Source organism: Poecilia latipinna, unplaced genomic scaffold, assembly GCF_001443285.1.
Source record: "Poecilia latipinna isolate Pla-1442-1.1 unplaced genomic scaffold, P_latipinna-1.0 Scaffold1115, whole genome shotgun sequence".
Taxonomy (NCBI): domain Eukaryota; kingdom Metazoa; phylum Chordata; class Actinopteri; order Cyprinodontiformes; family Poeciliidae; genus Poecilia; species Poecilia latipinna.
Genome location: NW_015113731.1, coordinates 155,710 through 167,946, shown reverse-complemented (window position 1 = coordinate 167,946; position 12,237 = coordinate 155,710). Strand labels below are relative to the sequence as shown.

The window sequence follows — 12,237 nt, the reverse complement described above, 5'->3', positions numbered from 1 at the left end:
AGAAAACAGTAAGACCTGTATGATAGTAATAGTTCCTTAAAGTGTGTGGCTACATTTTGATGCATAAATTATTATAGTTAAATATGTATGAGCAGCATCATTTTGTTTGTCAAAAAGCATGAAAAGTAAAACAAAAAATGTCAGTTACTAGAGTATGTACTCTAGTAACTGACAACAGTTAGAGAATTCCACCATAGGATTACATTGTAACCCTGAAAACGATCAAAAATCTGCATAAAACTTAAATTGGAACTGTGAAAAAGCCGTAAGAGTTATCTAAAAGCTGATACATTTGAATATAGCTTAGTCTTGTGACTTGATTTAAAGTTGAATGGAGTCTCTAGGTTGAAGTAGGCAGAAGTAGCAGGCTGTGAAAAAGCAGAAGATTTTAGCAGAATTTTGTAGAATTTCATTGTATTTCAATGGGCCTGAAATTTGCACAAAAGCACAAATATTTCAAAAAGTATAATTTAGCAAAAAGATATAGCACAAATCTCCAGAAAAAGCAGAATGTTTTGATATACGAATTAGCACAATTGGTTAAAGTTAGCAGAAGTAGTTAAAGACCAAAAAATGTAAACAGGAACTTAAGTGAGAATGCAGTGATGCATTCTCACTGATTAGAGATGCAAAGAGAAATTGCTTTATCATTACCTTATTTTCTGTTTGATCAGCCCTGACCAGTGACTGGTCTGGCGCATCATCAAAAATTCAATTTTCCTCCCATTCATATAGGCACAACCAGGTTGCAATGTCAACATAGTCTGGAAACAAATATTAAAATGAAATGTTTCTACATTAATGAACAGTCAGTTTGTGAGGGTAACCTCTTTTTGGCATTAATTAGTTCTTTAACATTTTAGTGATTACGTAACAAGCTTTACCTGGGTTTAAATTGAGACTGAAAAAGGTCGAGAGAGCAAGACTACAAGCAGAAAGAAATCCAGCTGAACCAAACCCAGAAATTAGAAATTGGCCACAAAATTCTGATTAGGTTTATACTCTGAAAAAGAGTGTGCACATATTTTTCACTCTAAAATGCAGCTCTGAATAGGCAAGATGTTCACTGTAACAGTTTGCTTCGTAATGCAGGAATTCAATATGTGTAAAATGTATACAATTTGTCTTGTAGGCATACAAGGACTTTGTGAAGCAGCATGGAGAGGAGCCCACACTGCCTGGGATTGACCTCTCACATGATCAACTCTTCTTTCTTAATTTTGCTCAGGTAATCAGTTGAACCAAAAAAAGGGGAAAACAATTGGAATTAAGGTTTAATAAAGTTCAGAAATGTTTTTTTAATAATTATTGCTGACGTAATTAATTCTGAGTAGCTCAATAGTTACTTGGAGGGTCTTTACTGTAAGTGAATTATGACCTGATTTAATTTGTAAAACAATTTGCCTTAATTTGAAAAAAATAAATAAAAAAATAGCAGGTGTATAATAACACACTGAGCATTTTAGTAAAAATCCTACCTTTTTCATTTCAGTACATTTAGAGAGTGCAGAAAAATGCTAAACTAGGATGTTTTTTTTTTACAAAATTACTTTAAGTTTTTTTTTTTTTTTTTTGAGAAAAATGTCATCAGTTCAGCAAAAAGAAAAAAAAGTAATACTCTGTACCAAAAATGAGCTTTAACAAAACACAGAGGATCACTATTCATTTAATAAGTGATTCCAACTATAAGAGAAACTTGATAACAAAATTGATAATGGTATTGATCACAAAAATCGACCTGAGAAATAAAATGCTAATAACGATCAATGCTACTAATGGGGCACAATATACAAAGTAGAAAATTGTGTGAGAAACTGAATAGGCCACTGTTTTACAAGGTGTCATGTCTGGTTGTTGCACAACATATTCTAACGAATAAAAATGTAAGTAAAACACATACAATAAAACATTAAGGCAAGGCAAATAAATCCGCAAAATCAGCTCACAGGTGTTTTAAAGGGATAATGCACAATGCTCTGTGGATCATACAAAACACCTAATCAATAAAACTAAATTTTAAAAGAAATTAGTAACATAACAGTAGTAATACTCTTATTTTTATTTTTCTTATCCATTTTAATTGTTTTAGTTCTTCTACACTTTGAGGATGGTATGAACAACAATTAGATCCATTTTCAATCTATTTCAACATTGATCAGTTAATCCTGTCATTCACAAAATGTCTTCAGTTATCACCGTAAAATCTCTAAATAATAATTTTACAGCCAACAGGGTCATGATGAGTTACTGGAAATATTTCATCCCTTTTGAAAATGCTTCAACAATCACCTACAGAAATTTTATCTTCACATTTATTTCAATAAAATCCATATGTAAATGTTGAAATCCTTTGAAGTTGAGTAAACTATAGGTTAAATTGAATTACTCCACAACTTTAAGTTTAATATTTTCTGTCATTAAAAACTAATGAATTTTATTTCGTCTGAAATTAGAAATTATTCTCACAAAATCTTATAAATGCTTTATTTCACTACATTTTTATCATTAGTTATGCTTCTGCACAAAAGTTGAAAATTGTCAGTAATAACATGAAAATTATTTTCCTAAAATGTTTGTAAAATATGCTGTAAGTGTAGCACACTGTGGAGTCCCTCTACTAGGTTTATCAATTGTATATCTCCATGTCTTTACAAAAGCCCCAAAAACTGATTGGTGGTTAACAGGGAAGGAAGTTAACCGTTGTACCCTTTTAGAAAGCAATAAGTGACAAAAGCTATGTATGCATCGATATCTACTGTACCTGTTAGCAATGGGAGAAGGCGGAGCTTTTTTTTTTCCTTGACAAACTGTTTCATACTATGCGGTTACGACATTGACAGTTTCAACAAATGTGTAACATAAAAAAATGCATATTTTTACAAAAGTTACACACTGCAGCTTTACAGTTGGAGTAGGATTAGAAAGTTAATGCAACTGGAGCACTGACAGCCACATATGTGAAGTTCAGCTTTCCACTACTCTCAGTAAGGAGCTTGGTAAGTGAGGTAATACCATTTCCAAAGCTCAGTGCTATTGATAACTAAAACTAAAGAAACACAACATGCCTCTGCAATTAAAGAAAATGTAAGAATTAGCTTTTTTTTTTTTTTTTTTTTCAAAAATTATATGCAATAGTTCAGTAAATTAGTGGGATACCTTATGTATCTATAAGTGAATATGTTTGCTGAAGCTCTGTACTTGTCTGATACTTTACATCCTGTATAACTCTTTAAGATTTGGTGTGGATCACATCGACCAGAGCAAGCCGTCAATTCCATTAAAGTAGACGTGCACAGTCCAGGGATGTTCAGGTAATAACACGAAGTGCATAAATCAGCACTTCATGACTTAAAAGTACAGAACCCTCTGACACACAAAGTCCACTTGCTAACACCGGTCTCCTTTGTGTACTCTAGAGTACTGGGCTCCCTTCAGAACTTCCCAGAGTTTGCCAAAGCATTCAACTGCAACAAAAGCAGCAACATGGTCTCTGACAACATTTGTCGTGTTTGGTGACCTAAAGACCTCTGGGATGGGCATTTTTGTTCCCCATTTCTGCCGGTACGATACCTCTCCTGTATAACTGCTGGAGCTCCATGGAAGGCTGCAGTGAGATGGAAACTTCCCTTTGTTCTTTGCTGGATGGACCACAGCTGGTGAACAGGCAGTGCAGCATGCACTTCATCCAAGATGGCAGCAGACAATAACCCTCATGGGCAGAAGCACTGTCTCTCAAACTTTAATACTGTTGTAATAAATCAACTCTTTCAATCTCCTGCTCACTGAATACAATCACTCCTTCTGTTTTTTTAATCTTTTATTCTGTTTTTTGCTTTCACGTTTGCTTTCCATTTGAGCCTGCCAGTGTTTGTTTTGTGGGTGAATATGCGAGTGTGTTTCAGTCAAAACGCTTTACAAGTAGTAGGCAATAGAGTGGCGGACAGAAAAATGTGCTCAACCCACTCACGCATTAATACGCCGCCTACCCACTCACATACATGCAACAGGGCCGAACCACTGTATCGTATGTGGGACTCAGCTGGAACTCTCATAAACCTCGGCTGTTTTCAGCCTCTGGCTTGTCTGCAGATTTTCTCTAGTTTTCCCATCATGAACCATTTTAGTTTGAGTAAATTATCACACAGAATTTATTTTTGTCTAATGGAAAAATATTTAATCATGATACCTGATTGCAAAGCTCTGTAATGCAGAAAAAGTTGATGGCTGCTGACCAGGGTCTTTTGTTTTATAATAGAATAATTAACCGAAACTGCATTTCTTTTCTTTCTATATAACAACTGAGATGACAATCTACTTATTCCAGACCTTTTTTCATGAATTGTACTGAGCCTCCTCTGTTTTTGTGCGAATGTTGTCTATGCTTTGTACCCATGTCAATTATCACTGCCTGCTGTTGGCCAAACTAATTGGTATGCCTTATGATTGTTACCACAAGTGTGCATTTATGAAAACAAAGAATCTGAATATATATTAAAGAATAGTTTAACTTTGTACATTGCTTGTTGTCTTTTTAAGAAGTAAAAAAAAAAAACGAAAACAAAAACTCTGCACAACTCTAGCCTGGCTGTTGGTGAGAACACTTTTGGCAGCTCGCCACCAAAAGGTAAAAATATTAACTGTACCACTGAAATTCAGCTAACCTATGCTTTCTAAAATTCTAATTTTCATTGCAATAACAAAGCTTGATGTGAACATATTGCACATAAGATGTCACGTTAGCTACACTAGGCTAGGTTAGCAAGCTATAAAAAAATTACAAGACAAAATGTTGTTTTGGCAGGTGTGTTAAGATTTGGGAACTGAGCTCACAACATCCTGTCAGTTCATACAGCTAAACTTCCTGCCTTCAGCTGATTGAATGGGTTACTTGCTCAACACAGCAGCATAAACTATGGAGTCCCATGTTGGTACAATGGTCAAACATTGGTCATCTTTTCAAAGTTGATTTACAAATTAAACCTTTTCCCACACTTGTGAAAATTAACATATGTCAACATTTTTATCTGTAGATTGTATGGTGGGTGGATTTCATCTTTCCAGGTTTTCTGGCTTCATCTCCTTGGTTCAAATGTAACTGAATTTGTAATTCTGGGTCCCTAAATGTGGGAAAACAGCCTTTTTATACATCATGAAAAAATGATTCACCGCGATCAACCACTCCACCAGCGTGTCTGTCATGTCTACTCTTTACCGTCCTGGTTTCCTTTGTTCAAGCTTTTGCTTTCTCTGCTACCGTTTCTTCGGGTTACCCTCATTTCTCTCTTTTTGTAGGATGACAGATATACCTCAGTTGCCTGTATTTAGATACTTTATTATAACAAAAATCTTATTGAGCATTTTTTTTTCTTTTAAAATAAATCTTTAAATAACATGCCAAATCTGTATGTAACTTGTCTTATGTGGTTATTTGTTGTTTTTTTTTTGTTTTTTTTTTCAAAACTTAAAAAAATCTATTGTTTTAAAGTGAATTATTTAACCTTCTACCTGTTGCAGAGGATTATCAGCTAATGAGGCTGTTTCATACAACCAGCACTCTGCCAAATTAAGTTAAACGTAGCAAGAGAGTAACAAACCGAGGCATCTCTTATGAATTGTATATTGTTCTCAAAGAGTTATTAAAGCAATTAAGTTAGTTTTAAAATAAATGCTTATCCCTAATCAGTCGTAAAAACTTTCCATATCTTTCTATATCTGCTTGCACCCCAGGCAGATATAGATTTCCGGTATCCTTATGAATAAATTTGGACTTAACTGTTTTATATTTAAGATTTAGTCATGGAGCCAGACATTTAACACATGGCAAATGTGTACATGTTCAAAAAGAGATATTTGGGTGAAAGTGCAGATGAAATGAATAATCAATAGGATTATGATTTCTTGAGGAATGGAAGGAGGTCAGAGCTAAGGAACGATCGTGAATGTTTAAATGGGTGATGTGTATTTTCCAGTCATAGTGCCAATTTGTAGCACAATGAAGTAGCTATGTTACATTCAGCTGTGATAATAATGCTGTTTATATCAAAATCTGACTTAGTAATTTAGAGTCTAGAAAGTCTCTACAAGAAGCTCCCGCTCTTTCTGATATTCCGTCCCCAGCACAGCATCACAACAATGCTCCTCCATTATGGCTTTTCCAACCATTCTGACAGAAGTGGTTCCTATCATGAGCTCAGCAGGTGTTTACTAATTGTTCCTCCTGCTAGTCTAGTGAAGCTGAGTGGGGACAGAGAACAGGAGAGGGGAACTTTGTGTGGCAGAAGCTCGGTTGTACTGCAGCTCCAAGGAGGGGCTTTGTGGAAATAGGCGGGGCTTTGTGGGAGTTCACTTTGAGCCCCACCCCCTAAAACTGCTGTCATGGATCATTCAAGGATTCCTCAAAAACACGTGAAAGTGTTTTTTTGAAGGAACAATGAAGGTTTACATAATACTCCCTCCCTCCTCCCCCTTAAGATGTAGTATGGGCATAACAAGCGGTAAAACTGGAAATGCAACTAAACCACAAAGCTAAGTGTAGAGAATCTGAAGTCAAAAAAGGGCCAATTCAACAGCTTATTTCTCGGATACTCATGTTAAATAATTTCTAACAGCAATAGAAACCCCTGTGGTGAAGACAACTCTCTTGAATTCAAACAAAGCATGAGAATGCAGAAATGGATGGTAAATTCACTGTCTTTGTTTTTTGTTTTATTTGCTTGCAGCAGATCAGACAGGAAATGGGTGGAGAAAGAAGAGGACAGACGTGGAGCCTCCGTGTATGAGGCGGCCACTCCATTTCTACACCACGCAGTTTTGTCTTTTATAAAACTGCAGATTCACTGGAATGTTCATGAAAAACTGCCTCGATTTCATAGATAATCATCCGAAAAAGGCAAGAAAATTCTGCTGAGCTGCTGCTGCAGAGAAAATACCCTGTTGCTATTAGAGGGGACCTGAAGGAATTCAGATCCTCTGAAATGAACGGATGTGTTGAATGTGACAACGTCTTCACGGTATAGGTAGATTAACACGGCACATTTGAAACATGTTGGATGGGAGACCCAACACATTTCATTTGCAGAATCTACTGCATGAATCTCTGAGGAAAATTTCAGACACATCATTGAATCTAGATAAGGTACAATTAAGTCAGGTGAAGGCAAAAGGGAGTCTAATTACTTACAATTAAGGAGTGCCTAACAAGGTGAGTAAAATTTGTCAAAAAAAAAGAAAGTAAAACTAATATGAAATAAATCCACAGAATGTTTTTTTTTTTAAAGTAGTTTTTGAGATGCTTCACACGATCTAACCTTTAGTCCGCGCATCATGCGTCGTAAACAAACGTCCCCCTTTTGCTCCTGCTGGTTGACAGCACTTTGGCAGAAAACTGAAAATTCACACCACCCACCAGCCTCGTGCTTTCACCCTCCCTGTCGTTAGTAGCTACGCTAGTTACCCTCGCAGCTAACATTACAACACCTCAGCATGTTCCTGGGAGGCTCGACCGAGTCTTTTGCACTTTGAATGTTGCAAACTGCTGAGGTCTCATTCCAGAGTAACGGACCAGAGAGGTCATTTAAACCTAATGGCAACAGGAAACCTGTTTTGAAATTTACTATTTAAAAAACAAAAGGGGGAGAAAAAAAAGTACTTAAAACCAAAAAGCCTGATGGCAATGCTCTAAATCACTCGTGCCAGACTTTTGTCTTGTTTTTCCTCACATAACATAGTTTTTCTCTCTTTTCTTGCCCCGTAGTCATAAAACCACTCCGCTGGGATGTTGCCCTTTGGGTGACCCTAACAGTGGGTCCAGTGGTATGTGTGTGTTTGGTTATACGAGTGTGGTGGAAGTAAAGGGTGAACGACACAGAGCCACTGGAATGTCTGTGTGTGCATGCGTGTGTGTGGCAATACTTGGGGTGGCGTGTTGGGACCACAGACGGTCATTGGTCGAGACTGAAGTTTGTGGAAAAGGAGCGCAGAATACTATCTTGCACGTGTGTTCAGGCTCGCCACACTCCGGAAAAGAACACGCTCTCAGCCGCACATGCGAAAGTGCCCAACGGCACGAACGAGTGATGTGCTGGGATCATGAGTCAACAGAAATTCAAATAGGCAAAAGACAGGTGGGCATTGTGCACCGGTTGATTTGAAATGGGCTCTAACTGTGAAGTGCACTCCACTGCGCTCGCACTGATAATCAGCCATTATGATTTTAAAGAGGCTTTTAAAGCTTTTTTTCCCCCCTACCAAAAAAAGTCTTAATTGACTACTCTTGAAATCACAAAGCCTTCTAGGAACAAGGTCAAACAAACAAACAGAAATAAATGGATTTTGTGACAAAAGAAAATTGGGGCTTTTGAGTTAATTGGCAAAGAATCAGAACAAAAAAAGACTCTCTACCAGGTCAGATTACTTGGGAGTAATCTAAGTACTCCAGGTGTGTAACTAGGTATTTTGAACTGTAATAACAAACAGGTTGTGAAAGTGCAAAAATGAAAATGATCTTTATATAACAAGGTGTTATATATCATCAATGTAAAACAGTGACCTCATGTGGTTGTTCAAAGTACCAGGATTTATAGGTTGATGTAATGCGAGGGGCCAGTTTTTGTTCCAATGAGTCTTCGGAAACACCAAGTAGAATGCAAGATATTTTACCAGATCTTTACCATCACTTTCAGCAAATTAGATTATCATGCAATCTGAGTTTTTTCCTGAACTTGTGGCCAAGAGTATGAGTTTTGATGTTCAAACTTCAGCAAAATCCCTTAACTCTGGTAGTTCAAGTGGCGTTTTAGTAAACCATCATAATGGTGAATTATATATGTTTTCATATAATGCAGGCCTGATGTAGATTTGTGTGTATATGGAACAAATAGATGTAGGATTTATCATTATCCTCTGCCTTTTCAACCAAGTCAATGCTGGTATTAATTTATTATTTATCACTTTATTGTAATTGTTGTCGGGGGTTTTTAACCTCTGGTGTTGTACTACTTCTTTTTAAACGTTTCTAATTTATAGCTGAACCTCATGAAATCCAGTTTCAGCGAAGGTAAATATGTGCTAGAATGGGACACGTTAAGCTAATGTTTGTTTTCAGTGTTTTCTTTTTCTCAAAGAGTTTAACTTGCATCAATATACATCCATATCTGCCTTTCATCTCAAGGATTTGAATATGCCACAGCAAACAGAAATGCACTGGACACTCATCGTCCACATGAGCATATTTATTTAGGCCTTTTGATGCTCCATTTAAGGTACTCTTCCATTCTACACATATGCAATTTGTGACAACCATTTCCTAGCCAATGGCATGACTATGGACGGTTATTTGACAGCCATTTTATCAGAACTGGCAAAACTCAAAGTAATTGATTTTCCGACACTGCTCCAGGGTTTAGGGTAGAACCATTCAACAAGCACAATGTCAGCCTGCGTCAGTCGTTCCAAAACCAGATTTGGAAAATTACTCCTGTTCAAACACCCAACTATGTTAAATTCATGTGAACCAAAACTGATCGTGTTGAACACAGGAACCAACAAGGACCAAGCCTATAATAACTGCAATTCCATCTAGATGGTTAAATCTGAGCATGATGTTTTTTTTGTTTTTGTTTTTTTTTTTCCAAACTGAACATTGATTGCAAACATGATTCAAAACTGGAGTAGAAATGGATTTAAGTCGGCTAACGTTCTGCTCCCCATTACCTAAACTCGATTTAAAATGTTCAGTCCTTGCTTTGAATTAAGGCGTTAGAATTATACCGCGGCCTCATTGGTGGTTTCAAAAGATGTGTAGTTTTCTGAAACCTGCTAAGAATTTATTTAAGTGTGAGTCAAGGTACGAGTACTATAACCAGTGTATCTATTTTTTTTATCTCTCAATGTACTTTTCATAGCACTGATAATTCTATATCCCAGGCACATCATCTGCTGGTTGCTCCTCATGTTCTAAGAGTAAGAACTAAGAAGCGCAGAGTCTTTCAGTCTTTGGCTCCAAAGCTGTTAAATCTTTTGCCTCTGTATAGTTTCATTTTTGCTGACTCTGTGAACTCTTTTATTTTTTTTCCACCCAGTTAAAAGTGTTTTTTTTTTCTTTCAGTTTTTCTCATGTCATTGCTTTACTGTCAGTTTCTTTATTTGGTTTATTAACTTGTGTTGCACAGGGCTTTGTGTGGATACAAGTATGATACAAATAAAATAAAGTAATGCATAGAATGCGATTCAATTACTGTGGTTGTATCCTTTCTAAATAATAATAATAATAATAATAATAATAATAAACAACGACTGTGCAAATGTGGCAGTAATCACACAATCCAAAATAAAAACATAAATAGGACTAATGTAGGGTTGATACAAATTCCCACCACCAAATACCAAAAATATTCCTTAATTAAGGTGTAGCAATGCCATAATAAGGTTAATAAGCTGGTTCTTTAGGGAATTTATATCTTAATGAGCGTGTGATAGTGTAATTGTGGAATTGCTGTGAATTAAAGTCAATGCGCAGCACTTCCCATAACCTGTTCAGACAGATTTTAGGATTTGTTGGGTGTTTTTTGCTTACATGTTTATGAGTGTGTAGACTGCTGTTGCGTGTGTATTCATTAATTCTGTCCCAGTGCTGTGGTACAGAAAGTTTCCATTTCAACCTCATTAGTCTGTCAGACGGAGTTGTTTATCTTTCTTTTTTTTTTTTTTAATCTGTTGCACATGTTGAGCAAAACACCAAAATGCACCAGGTTATTTAGCCGGGCCAGGATTATGTATAATGCTTCTGTCTCTTGCATGCTGAGAAATGGATGTGGCACAACCTGCAGCACCAACCAGACAATGTAATTTCCTGTTATTAAATGCAGGCTTCTCTGCGTGGTCTGGAGCCGACAGTGCTTCCATTACAGGATTAGAGAATTTGCCGCCACGTCGATTTATGAACCTGATATGTCAGGACATAATTGAATAATTACATCGGTTCTAGCTAAAAGTACAAGTTTTAAAAATCCTGTGTATTTCAGTTCACAAATTGATATGTATATTTATACATACATACATACATAACTTTGTGCCAGTTTTGTGTTCAACATACAACAGCTAGGAAAACAACAGAAAAATATCAATATTGATCATGATCATAAAGGGCATTTGTGTTTCTGAAACTAAATTATATGTAATACTACTAATGATAATACTATCCATTTTATTTCTATAGCACTTTTCTAAGTACTCAAATACACTTTAGAGCACTACAAAAATATAGAATCAAACAATGCAACATTACACATAAAAACACACAAAAAAGGGTAAATTGAAACATTAAAAGCTTCTTTTAAGCAGGTGTTTTCTTTCTTAATGGTGGGGAGATATTGGTCCACAGTTCTGCTTCACTAAGGATTTTCATGTCAGATATACTAAACTGAAAGGATTCTGCACATTTCCAATTTAAATTGTGCATGAAAACGAAACTGTTTTGATGCAAAAATCACAAACACGGTAAAAACACAATGAAATGAAAAAGTAATACATAATTTTGGCTTAAGATCAAAACGGAGGTTTCAGAAGAATATTTCTCCTTTTTCTTTAAAAGAAATTTAAACTGTCCCAAAGAAATCAAAGTGCATTACTGCAGATGCTGTTGTGGAGGATTCCCCCTTGACAGAACCAACTAAGGAAATAAATATATATTCTTTTCCAATTTCTCATCGTACTAATGGAGGAAAGATAGTTCTGAGAAGGAACGCCGTATCAGGTATGAGGATAATTACCAACGCTTGAGCCTACAGATTGATAGTCATGGCCAGTTCACCTGAGAAAATAAATTACAGCGGTGAGTGAAAGATTTCTACCGTTAGGAACCTTAATGCTCCACAACAAATGCAGACAAGTGGTTAAGTGCATTCAACAACATCACAGTAATTTAGGAGGCAGGAAGGTCATTAAAACAGGATGTTTCCTCAAACTGAAAGAAAAGCTCCATCTCTAAAGAAAAACAAAAAACAAAATGTTTGATCTTCAGCTTCTTACAACATTTATATGCGACTTAAATGAAAGCTCGTTGTCTCGACATTCTTTATCGGTGCCTGTCGTTTCAATGGAAGGAAGAACTTGTGGAGCTGCTTGGGGGTGTCAGAGATCGTTCATTCTCTTTTCTTCACTTGTAACGATTATACAAAGTTCTTGTGTTAGTGGTAAGTACCAAATGTGTTCCTTTAAACCAGGGGTCCCCAAACTACG

General features: G+C 36.3%; 1 protein-coding gene across 1 annotated transcript in view; it reads left to right on the top strand.

The window, feature by feature from the left end:
• The window catches only part of LOC106959740 (neprilysin-like), a 32,347-nt gene extending 27,830 nt beyond the window's left edge, over positions 1-4,517 (top strand). Inside the window, exons 13-15 of the mRNA XM_015052497.1 lie at positions 1,133-1,228; positions 3,235-3,311; positions 3,417-4,517. Coding sequence (XP_014907983.1) covers positions 1,133-1,228; positions 3,235-3,311; positions 3,417-3,516 — 273 coding nt within the window. The 3' untranslated portion in view covers positions 3,517-4,517. The remainder of the gene's footprint in view (positions 1-1,132; positions 1,229-3,234; positions 3,312-3,416) is intronic.
• The last annotated feature ends 7,720 nt before the right edge of the window (positions 4,518-12,237 follow it).